Below are 21795 nucleotides of genomic sequence, written 5' to 3'. Positions count from 1 at the left end.
TCTGTCTCTTTTTTCTTCCTTTCTTTCTTTCTCTCTCTTTTCATGTTAGCCTTGGGACTTGAACTCAGGGTCTTTCACTCTTGCTTGATTTTTTTTCTCTATGCTGGTGCTGTACCCCTTGGGTCAAAGCTCCCTTTCTATCTTTTTGCTGGTTAATTTGTGATAAGAGTATCTTGGATTTGTTTGCACAATCCCCAGATCTCAGCCTCCCGATTAGGTGGGATTATAGCATGAGCCAACAGTATCCAGCCTACTTTCCCTTTTTAATCCATGTCAGCCCCTCACCTTTCTGGAACTTTCCACAGCATCATCAAAACTCCTAAAGGCTTCTCCTATTGAAATAGTACCAGTTCTTTAGTGAGTGAAAGGCTCATGTGCTGGGCTGGGAGCTGGCAAGAAAAATCACTCTACGCTTAAAATCCATCTTTTTTAAAGAAAGTTTTTATTTTATTTTATTTTGTCTTTTGTGGATCCACGTTGGACAGGTTCATCTGTTGAGTTTCTTTGCTTTAGTGGTAGAGATGTTGAATGTTGTCTGTGTGGACATGAGCTGACTATCGGCCTGACTCAGTTTCCCTTTCTTCCTCCATCATGATTTTCTCCTTTGACAGTTGGGTGCTAAGTGTCTGCCCCAAGAAAGATGCTCAGATGTCTTCTACAAATGGTGTAGCGTTTGCAGGCAACCTGAGAACCTCTCCTCATAGCTTAAAATCATCTCCGAGGCGGCCATCAGCGGCTCACGCCTGTCATCCTAGCCTTACCTCTCAGGAGGCTGACATTCGGAGGATGGAGTGTTGAAGCCAGCCTGCGACTCCAATCCCCAGAGAGCCAGGAAAAAGCCAGGTTGGAGGTGTGGACCACATTGGTGGTAGAGAACCAGGCCATGAGCAAGGAAGCTAAGGGATGGAGAGCCAGGCCCTGAGTTCAAACCCCAGTCCTGGCACACACACACAAAAACAAAAATGTGTGAGGCTTGGTGCAGTATAAAGAAGAAAGATTCCTTTATTAGCTGGCAGTTCTGGGGAGCCCAAGAGCCAAGGTCACCCTGGCTGCATCATATGATGTCACTGGGGAAGCCAATGAGGAACAGGGGGCGGGGCTCGATGATGAGGTCACACTTAGGCTCTACCCCTTAAAGGGTCCATTACCCCTTATTTGCCATCCTGCCTACCAGTTATTTTCTAATTCCTGGGAAGCTGTACTCAACCTCTGTCCTCATCCTGACGTGGCTTCCGAGTGGCAGAGTCCAGTTGGATGATGCTGTGTCTGGCCTCAAAAGTGTTTGATTTTCGTTTTATTTGTTTTTACAGAAAAGCCTCTTCAGGCAATGGTGTAGAAGATTCTAGGTATGATTCAGCCTGGTCACGTCCTCATGGCCCCCCTCACCCCGTGGCTGCTCAGTGCCACGCAGGGGTTCCTGTAGCTTTCTGCATGACGGGCTGTCTTATCAGATGCTTCCCAAATTCACCCATTCAATGTCTTCCTATCAAAACGGAATCTGGGCATGAATGGGGGGGGGCGGGGTGGAGAGAAAGAATGAACTAACACACTCTTCCTAAAAAGAAAAACAAAAAATTAGAATCGAAGGAGGATTTCCTGGGTCCCTCCCATGCCTCAGTTTACCTCTACTAGGATTACATCCGCAGCCTGAGATCCATGCAGCAGCAGGTCCGGCGCACTCCAGCAGCGCCTACTGGGTGCAGGAAGGCTGAGGTGAAAAAAAAAAATGTGAACATCTCCCTTAGTCCCCAGAGTAGCTGGGATGACAGGTGTGAGCTACCAGCTCCTGAATTAGGTTTGTTAGGCCAGGTGTTGCCTGTGTGATCCGCTCTGCCCCCTAGTGGTCATTTTGAGCATAATAGGTGGTGGAGAAAAAACAGGGTTTTGTCTGGGCCTCAATGAAGCTGGATTTCTGGGATCACCCCTGGCTGAGACCAATCTGTGTGTGCACCCCATCCTGGGCTCTAGCCAGCAGCATCGGCGCTGGCCAGAGAGTGCCTGGGATGGAGTCACGGCTCCTGTGATTGGTCCTTTTGGTCTACCGTGAAGTTGGTGGATAAACTCTAAACATGGTTGGTTTATCAGGGAGTGTGCTAGAAAAAGGTGAGCATAGAACCTTCTAGCTCATTGTCATCCTGGAGGGCCTGACAGTGAGGCCCTCAGATTCTGAGAGCCAAGTGCCCTGTCAACAACCTGTTTTGGGTTTAGATTAAGGAGGCCTATCCGGAAATAGCTGCCCCAAGCAGATCCACTTGCCATAATTGAAATATGAAATAAGCGAGTGATTCCTGTCATAATTGCCATAAAAACTCAGTATGCCAGAACCAGTTGCTCTTGCCTGAGATCTGAGGATTGAGGTTCAAAACCAGCCTGAGCAGGAAAGTCTGTGAGACTCTTAACTCCAATTAACCAGTAAAAAGCTGGAAGTGGCGTTGTGGCTCAAGTAGTAGAGTACTAGCCTTGAGCAGGGACAACACCCAGGCCCAGAGTTCAAGTCCCAGAACCAACACACACACACACACACACACACACACACACACACAAAAGCACTGCAATTAAAACAGTCCAATTATACCGTATATTTCATCTCTCAGGTTGAAAATTTGGAAAACAAACTAATCAAATGCAACCCAATGTTTTTTTTTTCTTTCCTCTTTTTCTCTCCCTCCCTTCTTTCCTTCCTTCCTTTCTTTTTTTGGGCCAGTCTTGGGGCTTGAACTGAGGGCCTGGGCGTTGTCCCTGAGCTTTTTTGCTCAAGGCCACTGTTCTACCACTCAAGCCACAGCTCTGCTTCTGGCTTTTTTCTGCCTCATTGGAGATAAGAGTCTCACTGACTTTCTTGCCCAGGCTGGCTTTGAACTGTGATCCTTAGATCTCAGCCTCCTGAATAGCTAGGATAACAGGTGTGAGCCCTAGGTCCCAGCCTCTAATCCAATTTTTTAACCTCCAGTTTCGCTGAATTTGGTGAGTTCCCTGTAGGTCAGCCCACGAATTGTTACAATGTTTCTAGATAACAAATATAGTGGTGGTGGCTTATGAAGTGTAAAATGTTTCCTATTTCCTTTAATTTAGTGACTCCCACCCCCCACTGATCAACATTTGAAAACTAATAAGAAATCAGACAATCAGCAGAGCAATATTATGGTGGGAAAAAAAAGGGAAATGCTCTTAAAATTTTTTTTTAAAATCAAACCCAGGGCATGTATCCTATCATTCGGCCTCCAAGAGAATACTCTGATTAAAATTAAAAAAAAAAAAAAAAGGCTGAGCACCGGTGGCTCACACCTATAATCCTAGCTACTCAGGAGGCTGAGGTCTGAGGATCGCAGTTCGAGGCCAACCTAGGCAGGAAAGTCTGAGAAATTCTTGTCTCCAGTGAACCATCAGAAAACCAGAAGTGGTGCTGTGGCTCAAGTGGTAGAGCGCTAGCCTTGAGGTGAAGAGCTGAGGGACAGCACCCAGGCCCAGAGTTCAAGCCCTATGATGGATCTCCCCCCCAAAAAAAACAAACCAAACCAAACCAAAACATATATATAGGAAGATGAGCTGGGTGTGGTGGCATAAGCCTGTAGTCCCAGCCTTCAAGAGTCTGACACAGGTAGACCTCAAATTCAAAACTGTCCTGGGCTACACAGTGTTCTGTTTGAACCTGGGTCAGCCTGGTTTTATGATTCCTCTGCTCCTACTTCCCACCATAGCTGGGCGTGTGTCACAACACTTGGCCCTTTCTGTTGAGATGAGGCGTTGTGAACTTCTTTCGCCTGGGCTGGCTTGGAACTGCGATCTTCCCGATCGCTGTCCCCTGAGTAACTAAGATGACAAATGTGAGGTTCTCCCTCGCGCCCCCCCCATATACCCCAGCACCCAGCTCGCATCTCATCTCTATTTCCACACTAACCTTGGTGATTATTTGGAGCAAATCAGCACCTTGGTTAATCAAGCAAATGGCCCTGGGGCCACGGGCTGTGATACTGAAATATCAGAGTAATAACTTGAAAGCTTCTTCTCCTGGTGGTAATTTTACTTCTGTGCAATCTGCTCTTCCCTTGCCACGCCGCGGTCTCTCCCGCTTCCTTTCCTTTCACGAAGGTGAAGTTGTGACCCTGTCCCTCCCCCTTCCCCGTGTCTTCCTGTCACTCCAGGCCATCCAGGAAGCGCAGGTCTCTCGGGGACGTGGTGAACGTGACCATGATGCCGCCTGTCATCCCGATTTTCCCCAACGTCTCCTCCACCGTGGTGCCCACCACCCAGGAGCCACCCCGGCCCGTCGAGAAAGTTGTGAACAAGGAGTCGCTGGTCATCTCGGGCCTGCGTCACTTCACCGGCTACCGCATCGAGTTGCAGGCCTGCAACCAAGACGCCCCGGAGGAGAGGTGCAGCGTGGCCGCCTATGTCAGCGCCCGGACCATGCCTGAAGGTGCAGCCCTCATCTATATCTATATCCATACACACATATATGCTATATGCTCATTTATGCCTGGTGCCCTACCACCTGAGCCACATCATCAGCCCTGTTTTTTGCTGGTTAATTGGAAATGAAGTCTTTTTTGTTGTTGTTGGTGGTTGTGGGGCTTGAACTCAGGGCCTGGGTGCTGTCCCTGAGCTCTTTCGCTCAAGGCTAGAGCTCCACCACTTGGAGCCACACCACCACTTCTGTTTTTCTGGTGGTTCATTGGAGGTAAGAATCTCATGGACTTGCCTGCCTAGGTTGGCCTCGAACTGCGATCCTCAGCTCTCAGCCTCCAGAGTAGATAGGATCACAGGCATGAGCCACCACTGCTAGCTTTTTTTGTTTGTTCTTGTACTGGCACTTGAACTCAGGGTTCTGGCTCATTTCCTCAGCTTTTTTTATATTCAAGGCAAAAAAGGGGAAAAAAAGGCATAGTTTTAAAAAGTTTTCTCAAACAAAGCCTAGTTCAAGTCGTAGAGCACCAACCTTGAATATCAGATCCAAGTGAGAATGTGAGGCCCTGAGTTCAAGCCCCAGTACTAGTGCACGCATAAAACCAGAAACCAAAATAGCTATTGCCACCACTCCTGTAACAGATAATGCTTGAGCTAAGAAGCTATTGGCTTGGGCAGGAATAGCAAGAAAACAAGAAAAACAATCCTAGAGAATAGCACTAGAGAGCTAGGTGGAAAGGAGATAGAAAGCAGAAGGAAAGAAGTCATCCTACCAGATAGAGGAGTAAGGAAGAAAGACAAACACAAAGTCAGCTGAAACAATGAAAATAAGAATGAGAGAGCAGGAATGATGAAAGATGACAAAAGCAGGTAATTAAGAGAGGAAAAGTGGACCTAATTATAACAGAAAGAGAATAAAAATGGAAGGAGGAGGAAAAAGAGTAGATTAAAAATGAAGTACGTGGGAGAAGGTAAACTATACAACTATACAACTCGTGGGTTGAGAGATTACCTCTATAATAACCATAAAGTAAATTAATTTAAAACAATGAAATATTAAGCCACGCGCTGGTGGCTCATGCCTATCATCCTAGCTACTCAGGAAGCTGAGAGCTGAGGATCGCAGTTCAAAGCCAACCCAGGCAGGAAAGTCCATGGGATTTATCTCCAATGATCCACCAGAAAACCAGAAGTGGAGCTGTGACTCGTAGAGCCCTAGCCTTGAGCAAAAGAGTGAAGGGACTCTAGTTCAAGCCTCACAACCCGACAAAAAAGAAAAACAACAAACACAAGCACTGACTGGTGGCTCTGGTCTACTTTCCAGGCCCTGGGCAAGGAGCCTGCAAGCCCCAGGCCAGCCTGGGTCCTCAGTAAGCCAAGAGACCAGCTAGCAGACAGGAGGTGTGGCTCAATGGTGGGGGAGTGGCCTAAGTGAAGGGGGACATGACTCAAGTGGAAGGGGCGTGGCTAAGTGGTGGAGGTGTGGCTCTGCAGAAGGATGTGGCTACATAGATGAAGTGGCTCAGCGGTGGGGGTGTGGCTCAGTTGGAAGGGGCGGGGTTAAGTGTTGGGGGTGTGGCTCAGCAGAAGGGCGATGCTTTATAGCGGTGGGGGCGTGGCTCCACAAAGGGGGCATGTCTCTGGGGTGTGGCCAGGAGAGAGGCGTGGCTTATCAGGACCTGGCTCGGCAGTGGGCGTGGCCAGAGTGGTAGCCACCCTACTGGGGTTCCCAGGCAAGCTCCTCATGCCATCCCCCCCCCCACCAATGACCGGAAGATGAACGAGGAAGGAGATACCCCTCTGCGCCTCAATATCCAGAGTGGGGGGCCTGGGAGGATCCTGTCCCTGGGGCGGGCAGGGCCGGGGGCAGGGTGCGATCTGACACCCGGACTTCATCATCCTGCAGCCAAGGCGGATGACATCGTCGGCCCTGTGACCCACGAAATCTTCGAGAACAACGTTGTGCACTTGACCTGGCAGGAGCCCAAGGAGCCCAACGGCCTGATCGTGCTGTATGAAGTCAGCTACCGGCGCTACGGCGATGAGGTGAGGCCTTTCCAGCCCCCAGCGTCACGCTTCCCTCCCCGAAGCCCGGGTCACCGAAACATAGACCCTTGGCTGTCCTGTCAGCCCGTCTGGAGATGGCATCGAGCCGCTGGCCTGGCCCGGTGCACGCCTGTCATCCTCGCTGTGTGCTCAAGAGGCTGTGATCCAGAGGATCATGGTTTGAAGCCCTCCTGAGCAGAAAAATCCCAAGGACTCTTTATCTGCAGTTAACCAGAAAACAAAAAAGAAAAGAAAAAGAAAAGCCAGAAATGGATCTGTGGCTTAAGAGATAAGAGTACTACCTAGCCTTGAGCTTAGAAAAAAAGCAAAGGGGGTAATATTCAGGCCCTGTGTTCAAACCCCATTACTGGCATGAGCTGTTTTGCTGAAGGCTAGCGCTCTACCACTTGAACCGCAGCCACAGAGCCATTTCTGGTTTCTGTGGTTCATTGGAGATAAGAGTCTCAAGACCTTTCCAGCCCAGGCTGGCTTTGAGCTGCAGTCCTCAGATCTCAGCCTCCTGAGTAGCTAAGGCTTACCAGCTTGAGTCACCAGTGCCTGGCTATATTTATTATTTTTATTCGTTAATATTATTTTTTTAGATCAACATTTTCTTTAGCTTCCTTATTTTTATTTTTATATTGTGTCAGTTGTGGAGCCTGAACTCTGGGCCTGGGCGCTGTTCCTCAGCTCTTCAGCTCAAGGTTAGCGCTCTACTACTTGAGCCATAGTACCACTTCTGGCTTTTTCTGCTTGTGTGGTGCTGAGGAATCAAACCCAGGGCCTCATGCATGTAAGGCAAGCATACTACCACTGAGCCACCTTCCCAGTCCTTACTATTATTATTTTTTTTTGGTGCCAGTCCTGGGGCTGGAACTTAGTCCTGGGTGTTGTCCCTGGGCTTCTTTTGTTCAAGGCTAGTGCTCTACCACTTACAGTTCCACCTTTTGGCTCTTTTGATGGTTTATTGGCAGTAAGAGTCTCGTGGACTTCCCTGTCTGGGCAGGCTTTGAACCTTGATCCTCAGATCTAAGCCTCCTGAGTAGCTAGGATTACAGGGATGAGCTACTGGTGTCAGATTACAATGTGTGTGTGTGTGTGTGTGTGTGTGAGAGAGAGAGAGAGAGAGACAGACAGACAGACAGACAGACAGACAGACAGACAGAGAGCATTTAGCTCCTTCACCATTGATTGGGTTTCAATTCTTACTTTGCTCTTTGCCTCCATGGAAATCAACTGGGGCAGATTCTAGATCTTTCCACCCTGTTTCCTTCTTGCCTCCCCACCCCCTGGAGTTGCCTGTAGTAAACATTCGAGAATTTGTATATTTGAACCTTTGCTCCCTGTCTCCTGTTTGCCAGCTCCAGTCACCTGGCCCTTGAGATTTGATCATGGCAGGATAAACATGGGCGTTGAGACATGTAACATTTCTTCTCTCCACCCCTTGCCAGTTTCCAAGCTGGGCTTTCTGCACAGCCGGTTAACTTTGAAACGGTTGGGCAAAGTTTTCCAAGTTCTGGTTGGCTGCTAACCGGTTTGACCCGCTTTCCTCAGTGAGCCTCTCTCCTGATTAGTTCTGGCTCACCTCCACCTCCCTGTCTGTACTGGGCATGCGTGTCCTTTGCTTTATATTCAGTCCTTGCAGACACTTGGAAAAATGCCAAATTCTGTTTATTTATTATCTATGTGTGTGGGTTCTGAGGCTTGAACTCAGGGCCTAGATGCCCTCGCTGAGCTTTTTCCCTCAAGGCTGGTGCTCTACCACTTGAGCCACAGCTCCACTTTCTGCTTTTTTGGTGGTTCATTTGAGCTTTTTCCCTCAAGGCTGGTGCTCTACCACTTGAGCCACAGCTCCACTTTCTGCTTTTTTGGTGGTTCATTGGAGATAAGAGTCTCATGGTCTTTCTTGCCCAGCTTGTCTTTGAACCAGGATCCTCAGATCTCAGCCTCCAGAGTAGCTAGGATGATAGCCATGAACCATCAGTGCCTGGCCTATTTGTTCTTGGATGTTCCCCCGATGGGGGTCCTCTTCTTTGCCACCTGCCTGACTTTGGGGGAGGGGTGTGGGGTAAGAGTTCCGAGTTCAATTTTTGCCCCTGGTTGCTTCTCAGCTCTAGAATTCTCAGTTGTTTTTCTTTCTTTTTTTGATCAAGTTGAAGTGAACTAATCTTTTAAGCAAACTCTACTTTGTGAGCCAAGTGGGGCCTCCTGATATTCCTGCCCCCCTTCCCCTCCACCTCTCCTCCCTCCCCCCTTGTGAGCTATGAAATATTTTGGGGGAGATTAAGGGAAGTTTGGGGGAATTGAACTCAAGGCCTCAAGCTTGCTAGGTAAGTGCTCTGTGCTTAAGCCATGCCTCCAGCCTTGCTTTTACTGGCTAATTAGAGACTTACCTGCCCAGGCTGGCTGGCTTCAAACCACGATCCTTAGATCTCGGCCTCCCCTGTAGCTGGGATTATAGGCCTGAGCCACAGTGCCTGGCTCCTATACTGTTCCTTTATGTATGTTGATGGATTTCTCCGTAGCTGTTTTTGTGCAAAGTTGAGTCTGATCTGTGAGTTGGGAGTATTTACTCTCAGGTCCTGGCCTGCAGCCCCCATCTGAAGTCCAGTTTCCTTGCTCATCACCGGAGGCTGCTGATAAAGCAAGTCAGGGATGCAGGTCTGATGCCTGGCTCCTGACTCCAATTTGTGCTTCCCAGACAACAGGGCTGTCACCTTACCCTGTGGGTCCTTTGTTCCCTCTTTCTAGGAGCTTCACCTCTGCGTCTCCAGAAAGCATTTTGCCCTGGAGCAGGGATGCCGGCTGCGAGGGCTGCCCCCTGGCAACTACAGTGTGCGCATCCGGGCCACCTCATTGGCCGGCAACGGCTCCTGGACCGAACCTACTTATTTCTACGTGACAGATTATTGTAAGTCTCTACCGCCATGTCTTGGTGTGGTTTGTTGTTTGTTAAGAATGGGGGTAGAATCTCACAAACTTTGTGTCTGGATTGCCTTGAACAGAGAGAGAGAGAAAGAGAGAGAGGACAGACTGAGAGACTAGTGCTCTACCACTTGACGAGAGAGAAATGGACAGAGAGACAGACGGGGACAGACAGACAGACAGGGCCACAGCATGGCCAGGACAGTGGGATTTGTGATGTGAAATCTGAGGTAAACACGTTTTGATGCGAATCAGTTAGTTATTTTTCCTCTCTCCTCTATTTCAGTAGATGTCCCATCCAACCTTGCGAAAATCATCATCGGCCCGCTCATCTTCGTCTTCCTCTTCAGCGGTGTGATCGGAAGCATTTACCTGTTCCTCAGAAAGAGGTAGACACCCCTCCCCGCCCCAAACCCCAAACAGACAGAAAACAAGTGCCTAGGAACAGGTGCAGGCATAACTGGAGTATGTTCACAGATTTTACTGAGACGGGATGAATTACATGGCAATACGGTATTGGCGCCACACTCCCAGCTCCCTTTATTTGCTTTAGTTTTTTAGATAGGGTCTCATGCTTTTGCCCCGGCCTAGCTTTGGATTGCCATCCTCTGCCTCCACCGCCTCCCAGGTTGTTGGGATTATAACCATGTGTAATCATGCCTGGCTTGTTGGTTAAGATAAGGGCCTTGCTAACTTTTTGCCCAGACTGGTGTCAAACCATAATTCTTTTGTCCGTGCCTTCTGAGTAGCTGGGATGATAGGCATGTACCACTAAGCTTGGCCTCTCATTTACAACACTGTTATACAAACTTCTTTGTAGTTCATTGATTCTCACTGAGAGTTTTTATTTGTCTTCCATAAAATCTTTGTACCTATGACCAGCCTAAGATGGCTATTAATGTAGATGTTAATTGATTTTTGGTTTTCTTTCTGTTCTTTCTCTTTTTGGCCATTCCTGGGGCTTGAACTATGGGCCTGGATGCTGTCTTTGAGCTTCTTTTCCTCTGGGCTGGAGCCACAGCACCATTTCAGGCTTTTTCTGTAATGAATTGGAGATAAGAGTCTTGGGGGCTTCCTTGTCCTGGCTGGCTTTGAACTGTGATCTTCAGATCTCAGCCCAAGGCTAGTGCCCTATCGCTTGAGCCACAGTACCACTTCCGGCTTTTTTCTGCTTATGTGGAGCTGAGGAATAGAACCCAGGGCCTCATGCATGAAAGGGAAGCAGTCTACCACCGAGCCACCTTCCCAGCCCCTGTTTGTTTTTAATAGACACTATTTAGTCTATACTGACCTGGAGCTCACAGTCTTCTTGGCATATAGCCTTTTAAGTGCTGGGATTATAGGCATGTGCCACCAAACTCAGCTTGATTAACATTTTGCATTAGAGAATAAGACAGAAATAAGATGTGTAAGTTCCTATACATTCTTGTTTTCTCAAGTTTGGAAAACAAGAGTCATTTATAGCAATTCCTGAGTTGTAGTTGTTGCCTATTTCCATGGGGTGTAAATATTCACATGCTGGCCAGTTCTACAGAGTTCTACAAGAATCTCAAGCTTGTGTTTCCCTGTCTTTCTCCTCCAGGCAGCCGGATGGGCCAATGGGACCACTATATGCTTCTTCAAATCCTGAGTATCTCAGTGCCAGTGATGGTGAGTCCTTTGCCCTTCCTTTAAGGTAGTCGGTGTGTGTGTGTGTGTGTGTGTGTGTGTGTGTGTGTACTTGCCAGCTTGAACTCAGGACCTGATGTTGTCCCTGAGCTTTTTTTGCTCAAGGCTAGTGCTCTACCACTTTGAGCCACAGCTCTACTTTTACCTTTTTTTTTTTTTTGGTGGTTCATTGGAGATAAGAATCTCATAGACTTTCCTGCCCTGGCTGGCTTCTAACCACAATCCTCAGATCTCAGCCTCCTGAGTAGCTGGGATGACAGGCGTGAGCCACTCTGGCTGGCTTCAAAGGACCTAATTGTGGGACAGTGACCATTGTTTTAGGGCTTGGATATGGCTGGTCATCTGCAGGCTGGTGGTCTCCAGGCATGGCTGAGCCTCCATCTCTCCCTCCCTCTTCCCTTCTCATCTCTCAAGGTCCAGCCTGGGATTCTTGTATAGATTCCTAGCAACCAGGGTGGGAAAGTGCCAGGGCAAAGCCCCTTCCCATCTTCTCATCTTGGATTGTCTCCCATCAACCGAAGCAATCCTTGTAGAATCCATCCCTTGGTGGGATGGACTGCTAAGTATCTTGGGCAGTTTTTTCCCCTACATTGTCTATAATTTCCTAAGTATTTATTTATTTTTCTCTATGGAAATGACATGCATTTTCACATCTAAAAGCATACACAGATTTACATGCCTTTTTGGCATTTTTGTGAACCCACTTCCTTTCCCTTCGCTCCATCCCAACTCCCACAGCACAGCTGGCAAATCAGCAGAGCCAACAGGAAGTAGTGGGGGAACCTGAGAATGGGTAGAAGGCCGGGGATTCGGCCATGCTGTGCACTTAGGGCCAGGATTTGGACCAGGTTGATTTGGGGAGATGAGCTGAATCTTTGTGTTAGCCGTGGATGCCTGCCTTGTGCTGTGCTGGGCTCTAAGCTCAGTGCTCAGCAGAGAGAGAGAGAGATCCTGGATGGGAGGATGGATGGATTTTGGGGGCCCCTTGGATGGATTGGGGGGGCTCCAGCTATGTTGGGAGGTGTCTGGGTGGGCCGAGACACCGTGTGGATAAGTGAGAAGTAGTTTTTCCATGTTCTGTGTACGTGCCGGACGAGTGGGAAGTGCCCCGGGACAAGATCACCCTCCTGCGGGAGCTGGGCCAGGGCTCCTTCGGTATGGTGTACGAGGGCAATGCCAAGGACATCATCAAGGGCGAGGCGGAGACCCGTGTGGCGGTGAAGACGGTCAATGAGGCGGCCAGTCTGCGGGAGCGCATTGAGTTCCTCAACGAGGCTTCGGTCATGAAGGGCTTCACCTGTCACCACGTGGTGAGTGCGGGCGGGAGGGGACGAAGGCTTCTGTGCAAACAGCACTGAGCCCATCCAGGACACTGGACATGGACCCCTGCATGCCCCACATCCTCCTAAATAAACCTCCCATGCCCAAGATGTGAGGCGATGGGGGAGTCTTGCCCTTCCATATTTCATCCTCTCCCACCTCACCTGGTACCAAACTCATCACTCACTCACCACTTTCTAGAATCTTCCTTTGCTTTCTGGGGTCCTCCATTGCTTTCCTCTCTTCACTTTCCAGAATCTTCCATCGCTTTCCAGAATCTTCACCTTCCAGAAACTTCCCTGGCTTTCTAGAATCTTCCATTGCTTTCTAGACGCTCTCATTTGAGGAGCTTCTGTAGCTTCCCAGAATCTTCCCATCACTTCTTAGAATATTCCTTTGTTTTCTAAGACTCTCATCACTTTCCAGAATCTTCACTCATCACTTTCTAGAATCTTCCTTTGCTTTCTGGAGTCCTCCATTGCTTTTCTCATGTCACTTTCCAGAATCTTCTACAACTTTTGAGAATCTTGACCTTCCAGAAACTTCCCTGGCTTTCTAGCATCTTCCATTGCTTTCCGGACTCTCTCATTTGAGGGTCTCCCATGCTTCGCAGAATCTTCCATTGCTTCACAGAAACTTCCTTCACTTGATAGAATCTTCACTTGCTTTCCAGAATCTGCTTTTGAGTATCTCCCATCACTTTCTAGGATGTTCTATCACCTCTAGACTCTTCCATCACTTTCTAGAAACTCCTCTTGCTTTCTAGAATCTTTCATTGCTTTCCAGAGTCTTCCCTTGCTTTCTAGACTTTCAGAATCTCCCTTCACTTTCCAGAACCTTCCATCACTTCCTAGAATCTTGCTTTCTGAGACTCTCATCATTATCCAGGATCTTCCATTGCTTCCCAGAATCTTCTGTCTCTTTCTAAAATCTTCCTTTGTTTTCCAGACTCTTCTGTCTCTTCCCTCTTCTTGGCTCATGTGTAACCCTTAACTACATGGAGGTCTGCTTTCTATTTCTTCCAGAAGCCAGTACAAGCTTTCTCTGTCTTTGTGTTCTTGTTGGGGTCTGTACCCTTTCATCCTTACCATCCATATGTATGGGACTCCTAAGTTCCTTTGTTGTCCCTGGCTTGCAACAGATTTCTGTCCTTGTGGACTGGGTCCCAGGCAGTGGAGACGGATTCGAAACCCAATATGTGAATTATGTTTTAGAGAAAAGGCAGTGGAAATAGGAAAAAAGAGAGGAGAGAAGAGGGAGGTTGGTATACTTAAGCAAAAACTAAAAAATGTGAGAGACCAACTTCTGTGGACATGGGAAGAGACAGAGCACCCAACAGCGGGAAAGTGGATGCAGAGATTTGGGGGTAGAAGCATGGCTTGTGTGAGAGCATGGATATTTGTTGGGAGTATATGTAATGCTGGTCCTGGGGCTTGAATTCAGGGGCTAGATGCTGTCCATGAGCTTCTTTTGCTCAAAACTACACTCTATTATTGAACTACAGCTCCATTTCCAGCTTTTTTTTTGGGGGTGTGTGTGGGTGGAGAAGAGTTTCATTGCCTGGGTGCAGGTGGCTCATGTCTGTAATCCTAGCTATTCAGGAAGACAGAGATCTGAGGATCATGGATCAAAGCCAGCCCAGGCAGGAAAGTCCAGGTGACTCTTACCTCCAGTTAATCACCAGAAAAACCAGAAGTGGTGATGTGACTCAAAATTTTAGAGTGCTAGTCTTGAGTGAAAAAGAGCTCAGGGACAGTGCCCACATCCATGATGGACAAAAACAAGAAAAGTCTCACTGACTTTCCTGCCTGGGCTCTCAGATATGGGCTTTCTCAGATCTCTGCCTCCTGAGTAGCTAGGATCACAGGTGTGAGCCACTGGGAGTGTGAAGGAGCTGAGATTAGCCTTGAGATGTCCTGCAGGTGGGCAGGGTCTGTTTATACCCCGAGATTGGGGTGGTTGAGCTCACTCCATACTGCTGCAAGATGCTGGGAGCACTGTGTAGGCTCCAGACAGAGGAACTGAATGATAGACTGTGATGGGAGCAATCCCCACCGCCCATGCCTGCCCCACAGGTCCGCCTCCTGGGCGTGGTGTCCAAGGGCCAGCCCACACTGGTGGTGATGGAACTGATGGCTCAAGGAGACCTGAAGAGCTACCTCCGATCTCTGAGGCCAGACGCCGAGGTGAGCTTAGCTCCAGATACCAAGTCGGGCTCCCACTCCTGGCTCTGGCTTCCAGTATTCTTGAACATAACAAATCCTCCCTCCCCCCTCCACCCCATTTTTCATCACAGAATAACCCGGGTCGACCACCCCCTACGCTGCAAGAGATGATTCAGATGGCAGGAGAGATTGCTGACGGCATGGCCTACCTGAATGCCAAGAAGTTTGTGCACCGAGACCTGGCTGCACGAAACTGCATGGTTGCCCACGATTTTACTGTCAAAATTGGAGGTGCGTCTTTTTTTTTCTTCCCCCCCTAGTCCTGGGGCTTGAACTCAGGGCCTGGGCACTGTCCCTGAGCTGCTTTTGCTCAAGGCTAGCACTCTACCACTTGAGCCACAGCACCACTTCTAGCTTTTTTGGTAGATGTGGTACTAAGGCATGGAACCCAGGGCTTCATGCATGCGAGGCAAGCACTCTACCACAAAGCCACCTTCCCAGTCCTGGAGGTGCATCTTAATTGCCCTTTCTGCTTTGAGCTGTGCAACCTGGGTTGGGTGGGGTTTGATTTCCAGAGGATTTTTTCCTATCACAAGCTCTAAAAATCTTATTCTGAGAGTCCCAGAGGGAATGAGTTGGGGGTGGGGTCCTAACCACCAGTTAATTGCATACATACATACAATAATGAATTAGTGTCAGTCGTGGGGCTTGAACTCAGGGCCTGGGTGCTGTCCCTGAGCTCTTTTGGCTCAAGGCTTGTTGTTCTACCACTCTGAGCCACAATACCACTTCCAGTTTTTGGGTGGTTATTTGGAGGTAAGAGTTTCATGGACTTTCCTGCCCAGGCTTGGCTTTGTACCACAATCCTCAGGTCTCAGCCTCCTGAGTAGCTAGAATGACAGGTGTGAGGCACTGGCGCCCAGCTAATTGCATTTATTGATAGCCTCATTCACTTTCTCAAAATATGTGTTTACCCATTAGATGCTTGTCACCTAGAAGAAGTCGCCATGTTCTGCCCCCATTTAACTTGGAGTTTTTAATCTGTATGCTCTGGGGTATAGTCTGGTCCCACGTGGCCATCTTCACTGAAATGAATAGAAATGAAGTCCAAGTAGAATTCCATCCATTAATGGCAGTGGTTACAGTTCGGGTATTCCATAGCTTCTCCAGCCTTGTGGGTACCATATTGAAAGGCGAACCACATTGTTCATCATAGATAACCTGGGAAAATCCTAAAGGAAATTATACTTAAATCAACAAGATGAGAAGACATAGCAAAGAGTGGGGAAGAAAATAACTTCCTGATATAGAGAGGAACCAGTCCAGCTCAGAAAACAACTCTCTCTACAACAAAGTTAAGATGGGCCTATTACCAGTAGCCTGTAATCCCAGCTACTCAGGAGGCTGAGATCTGAGGATCATGGTTCAAAGCCAGTCTGGTCAGGGAAGTCCGTGAGACTGTTATCTCCAGTGAACTGCCAGAAAATTGGAACTGGAGCTGTGGCTCAAGTGGTAGAACACCAGTCTTGAGCAAAAGTGCTCAGGGACAGCGCCCAGGCCCAGAGTTATAGCCCCACAACTGACCAAAAAACCCAATCTATTCTCACTGGATCGGGCCACCATCCAGATGGTCACACACTTGGGGGCCAGTCTCCCTGAGGCCCTGTGAGAGGTAGGGAAGACAAGATGGCAGATGCTTAGATGAGGGGCTGAAGGCTGAGAGCGTGTGCTCTTTTTGTTTGTCAGACTTTGGAATGACCAGAGACATCTACGAAATGGATTACTACCGGAAGGGGGGCAAGGGCCTGCTACCTGTGCGGTGGATGGCACCCGAATCCCTGAAGGATGGGGTCTTCACTGCTTCCTCAGATATGTGGTAAGTTGTGCATGGTAATTGGGAGACAGGTGTTGCTGGGTTTGAATTCTAAGTGTACTGCTAATTCAACAGGCAGAGGAGATGGGGGAAAAATACCTGTCTTCCTCATATTTCTTCACCCAGTAGCTCATGCCTGTAATCCCAGCTACTCAGGAGGCTGAGACCTGGAAGATCAAGCTCCAAGTCAGTCCAGGGTGGGGTGGCGGGGAGTCTGTAAGACTCTGATCTCCAATTAACCCACAAAATGGCAGACTGAAAGCATGGCTCAAGTGGTAGAGCACCAGCGGAGTAAGCATGAACTCTTAAATTCAAACCCCAGTACCAGCAGAAAGAAAGAAGGAGAATGTACTGTCTTGGGGTTCTGCCCAAGGATACTTTTATGTTCTGATTGAGAATAATATCAAGGGAATTTGTGAATTTGGCAACATGAAGTATTTTATTCATTGGTCAGCTGGGTTTTAGTGCTCTGCGTGTGTGTGTGTGTGTGTGTGTGTGTGTGTTTTATTGGTTTCTGTTAATTACTCCTAATTGTCATTGGTAGGTCCTTTGGTGTGGTCCTCTGGGAAATCACCAGTTTAGCCGAACAGCCTTACCAAGGCCTGTCTAATGAACAGGTGTTGAAATTCGTCATGGATGGAGGGTACTTAGATCAGCCTGACAATTGTCCTGAGAGAGTGTAAGTACTCATGGGAGACATAGCTCCTTTTACTTGTTCGGGTTTGGGTTTGTGTATTGTGTGTCTACATGCATGCTTGTGTTTGCACATGACATCTTGTTTTGTTTTAAATTTGTTTCAATCTTTTTATTTCATTTATTTTTATTTTTAAAGTTTAACTAAAAATTTTTTTTTTTGCTAGGCATTGGTGGCTCACGCTTGTCATTCTAGCTAACTCAGGAGGCTAAGATCTGAGGTTAGCAGTTGAAGGCCAGCCTAGGCAGGATAGTCCATGAGACACTTATCTCCAGTGAATCACCAAAACGCCAGAAGTGGAGCAGTGGTTCAAGTGGTAGATTGCTAGCCTTGTAGCAAAAAAGCTCAGGGACAGCACCCAGGCCCTGAGTTCAAGCCCCAGTAGTAGGCAAAAAGCAAAAAACAAAAAAGGATGTCCAGGGGCTGGGAAGGTAGCTCAGTGGTAGAGTGCATGCTTTGCAAGCATGAGGCCCTGGGTTTGATTCCTCAGCACCACATAAACAGAAAAAGCCGGAAGTGGCGCTGTGGCTCCAGTGGTAGAGTGCTAGCCTTGAGCTGAAGAGCTGAGGGACAGCACCCAGGCCCAGAGTTCAGGCCCCATGACCGGCAAAAAAAAAAAAAAAGTCCATTTTTTGCTTTCTTGTTTACCACTGTGTCCTAAGTGGGTCTCCATGGTGTAGACACTGCATGGTATAGACAATCCAGGCAAGGGCTAGTTCCATCCCAAAGACCCCTTCTTCCCTCCCCCCTCTCCCCCGTCCTTCCTCCTCCCTGCCCCCAGAGAGGAAGGCTAGACTGTGGGCCTGTCCACTTAGAGCTAGCCGGTTCTCTGGTTCACGTCCCCTGAGCTGTATCTGATGGGGGGGGGGGTGGCTCCAGCATCCCAACCTGGAAGGTCTTTAAGCCTAGATGCAGCTGGCAGGCAGAGTCAGTCTTTCCAAACTGATCCCAGGCTGGTGGAAAACTTCTGGCAGGAACCGAGTGCCTGAAGGTGCTGGGGACCAGGCAGGTGTCAGATGACGTGGAACGTGGCTTGGAAATGAGACAATGTTATTTGGCCCCAACTATTCCCAGCCCTGACAGAATTACCATTCCTAGTTGTGTGTGTGTGTGTGTTGGTCATGGGACTTGAACTGGGCGCTGTCCCTCAGCTCTTAAGATCAAGGCGAGAGCTCTACCACTTGAGCCACAGCGCCACTTCTGGTTTCCTGGTGGTTCATTAGAGATAAGAGTCTCACGGACTTTTGCCCAGGCTGGCTTTGAACTGTGATCCTCAGATCTCAGCCTTCTGAGTAGCTAGGATGACAGGCATGAGCCACCAGCATCGGGTTTACCATTTCTAATTTGAGAATCATCCACACACGTGGCCCTCTCTGGAGTTCTGGTTGTAGGAGGCCAAGAGGGGAGTGGAAAGAGATCTCTTGGGGGGGAGGGGATCCCCCCCAGACTCATCCCCAATATGTTCTTCTCTGTCCATCCCACAGTACCAATTTGATGCACATGTGTTGGCAATTCAACCCCAAAATGCGCCCCACCTTCCTGGAGATCGTCAACCTGCTCAAGGATGACCTGCACCCTAGCTTTCCAGAAGTTTCCTTTTTCCACAGCGAGGAGAACAAGGGGCCGGAGAATGAGGAGCTGGAGATGGAGTTTGAGGGGGATATGGAAAATGTACCCTTGGATCGGTCCTCACACTGTCAGAGGGAAGAGGCCGGGGGCCGGGAGGGCGGAGTGTCCTCCCTAGGGTTGAAGCGGAGTTATGAAGAGCACATCCCTTACACCCACATGAATGGAGGCAAGAAGAATGGGAGGATTCTGACTCTTCCCAGATCAAATCCTTCCTAACGAACAGTGCCCAAGGGGCAGGGAATATGGGGGGGGCAGGGGTGCCCATTTGCCATGACCTCTGGGTTTGACGCCTCCAGAAACCTCAGGATTCTCCTCACTCTGCCCCCTGTGACACAGGGCTCAGAGATCGCTGGGACACGTTTTCTATTCCTCTTTTTGATCGTTGCCTGGGTGGGGGGGAGGGAGGGGAAGCGAACTCTGAGCCCAGAGACAGTGGGGGGAGGGGGGGCGGTTCCCACAGCTGCTGCCCTTTTTTGGCCTCCACAATTTCAAACCAGGATTCTCTTCTTCATCTTCATCTTCCTTTCTTTGTTGTGATGAAAAGAAAACATCTATTTTTTTTTGTTTTTGTTTTTTACATTTTTTTCCTTTTCCTTCTAAGCTGGTGTCTGAGCTTACACTGTAAGAGAGAAACTGTTTGTGAGACAGATGTTTGAAAGCAAAGCAAAGCAAAAAAAAAAGAGAAAAACCAACAGCAACAACAACCCTGTTCTAGGAGAATTCCTAAGTTTGCAGGGTGGGGCCTTTGAGAAGGATTTAATTTTATTATTATTAATATTATTATTATTATTTTTGTGTCTCGTTCACAAAATCAAGTTCCTCAAGTTGACCAATAGCTGCTGCTCTTTTGCTCTTTTCTTACTTTTGACAGGAGGACACTGGCACGTGGGTACAGCCACGTGTGCATGTGCGCATGTGTCTTCATCCACACATGCGTCTGTGTGGATGGGCTTTGTGTGTCCAGGCTAGGGGCCTCTGCGCAAGCTCAGAAGAGTTTCAAACTGGGTGGCCTGGCCTTTGGAAATGAGGTTTTCAGGAAGGGTTGTGCCTTTGCTAGTTCCAAGCTGGTGTCCATCACTTCCCCTTTCTTATTCTTTACTGGGACAGTGTGACCTCTACACTTCCTTCTGGAAGTCTTGCCACAGGTGTCTTCTCTCCCCCGGGGTGACAAGAAAAAAAGAGTTCAGAAGGAAATGAAGACCAAATCAAGTCAGGACAAGAACAACAACAAAATTAATCATCAAAAGAGGAAAATGAAGAAGGAAAAGAAAAAACAAAATAGAAAGACTGAGACGACAAAGAGGGTTGCGAACTTTTATTTTCTTTTGGTAACCTATGTAAGTTTTGAAGCAATCTCCCCACATTTCTCCTCCCTAAGTTATTATTAGGATTACTTTTCTCCAGAGGGGGAGGGGAGGGGTGGGTGGGACTGGCCTGTGGTGGGGAGAGGGAACAAGGTGTGGCCCTATGGACTGTGAAAGACACCTGTTGACTGGGAATCAAGCCACAGTTCGCTGCTAACCCTTCCGTGGACATTGTGAGGTCCCAGTGTTGGAATGTGGGCAGCTGGATTTATTTTTATGGTTGGAATATCAAGATTTGTGCTGCCAAGTTTTCTGCTTGGATAATAAACTGGTGGTGGTTGGTGAGCTGGAGCTGAGCCATTCCTGGAGAACACCTTGTGTTCATCTTCTGGATGGACCTGGAGAACACTAAGCAATATAAAAGGGTACAACACCCCCTCCCCCCCAAAACAACAATAGCTGGATGGAACTGCTCTGTACTCGGGGGTAGCCATCATCCCCTGGGCCAGGTGTGGAGCCTGAGGGTCATTTCTTAGGTGCTTCTTGTGTCATCCCCATAAGACTTAAGTCAGGAGGAGAAACAGTCCAATGGCCTTTAATATTATTGTTGTTATTATTATTATTTTTGCCATTGAGGACTTTATGGATAGGTGTGAATCCATAGGTATCTCCTCTTGGCGGGGGAAAAAAAAATCACCGCAGCTGCTCAAGTCCCGAAGGCGGTGAACTCACCATCTGGGGTTCATCTAAATCGTCGCCTATGGCTTTTGACCGGAGTGAGTGCATTGTCTCACAAGCTTGTGCATCTCGATTGCATCCTTCTCCTCTTCCCCTCTGTTAAGACCTGTGGATGGAGAGACAATGACAACATCCGAGCCCCTCTCTCCAGTCTTCACCACCAAGAACACAGGTAGAGACAAATGCCAATCACCTATCGCCAGCTCATTTATATAACTCGAGAAATGACAGCATGAGTAATAAAAGCAAACAAAAAAATGGTGGGGAAGCCTCAGTAATTGAGTGCAAGAAGCAAGAGTTACAGAAATTATTTTCTGCCAAAATTCTTTTGTAAATAGAAAGAGGGTCTTTACATCAATGAAGACACACATGTAGATTTAAGCAATTTTGTTTGTTTAGTTTTTTTTTTGTAGTAAATCTGTAGTGGTTGTATACTGCGCTTGTAGCAATTTTCACTTTCTTTTTTTTTTTCTAATTCAGAAAGGTTTTCTTGTATGGGGGGAGGGGAAAGTATTTATTTTAATATATAAAAAATCACTTTGGTAAAAGAAAAAAAAGGAGTGCATGTAAATTTTTATCAAGGAAAAATAAACAGGTGAATGTGGGTAATGAAAAAAAAATTTTTTTCCTCTCCAGCACAGTCTACCTCAGTGTTTGTTAGGATGTGGTTCAACAATGGCTATCTTTAAGACTTCAGAGTTCTGACTGGAACTGGCTCAAGTCAGGTGGTGGGGTGAGGTAAAAATAATGCTTTATCAGTTGATGAAAACAAAGCAGAACAAAACACAAAAGCCAGGGACCGGGAAGAATTTTGAGGGAGGGAGTTGGGAATGAAGGTGTGGTCTTCAAGTGGGCATAAATTCCTTTTCTCCTGGTCATGATAACATTTGTATTCTGAATTCACTCTTCCTTAAAAAAAAAAAAAATCCTTGATCTATGGGACACTGTGTTTCCCAAATAGAAACCAACTGTCAGGGTTTAGAGGGTAAGAGATTGTAAGAGATGGCTTTTCCCTAATTACTGGTTTAG

The 21795-nt window shown here is 47.9% G+C and overlaps 1 protein-coding gene across 1 annotated transcript in view; it reads left to right on the top strand.

The window, feature by feature from the left end:
• Insr (insulin receptor) overlaps nucleotides 1-19659 on the top strand; it is an 84580-nt gene extending 64921 nt beyond the window's left edge. The window contains exons 7-18 of the mRNA XM_013033503.1: nucleotides 1311-1346; nucleotides 4143-4417; nucleotides 6311-6450; nucleotides 9202-9361; nucleotides 9662-9764; nucleotides 10958-11025; nucleotides 12109-12353; nucleotides 14439-14549; nucleotides 14660-14819; nucleotides 16275-16404; nucleotides 16946-17080; nucleotides 18580-19659. Of these exons, the coding sequence (XP_012888957.1) occupies nucleotides 1311-1346; nucleotides 4143-4417; nucleotides 6311-6450; nucleotides 9202-9361; nucleotides 9662-9764; nucleotides 10958-11025; nucleotides 12109-12353; nucleotides 14439-14549; nucleotides 14660-14819; nucleotides 16275-16404; nucleotides 16946-17080; nucleotides 18580-18940 (1924 nt within the window). The 3' untranslated portion in view covers nucleotides 18941-19659. The remainder of the gene's footprint in view (nucleotides 1-1310; nucleotides 1347-4142; nucleotides 4418-6310; nucleotides 6451-9201; nucleotides 9362-9661; nucleotides 9765-10957; nucleotides 11026-12108; nucleotides 12354-14438; nucleotides 14550-14659; nucleotides 14820-16274; nucleotides 16405-16945; nucleotides 17081-18579) is intronic.
• The last annotated feature ends 2136 nt before the right edge of the window (nucleotides 19660-21795 follow it).

This window comes from Dipodomys ordii, unplaced genomic scaffold (assembly GCF_000151885.1).
Source record: "Dipodomys ordii isolate 6190 unplaced genomic scaffold, Dord_2.0 Scaffold171, whole genome shotgun sequence".
NCBI lineage: Eukaryota > Metazoa > Chordata > Mammalia > Rodentia > Heteromyidae > Dipodomys > Dipodomys ordii.
Note: the sequence above shows the minus strand (reverse complement) of the source record. Positions and strands in the feature narration are given on the sequence as shown.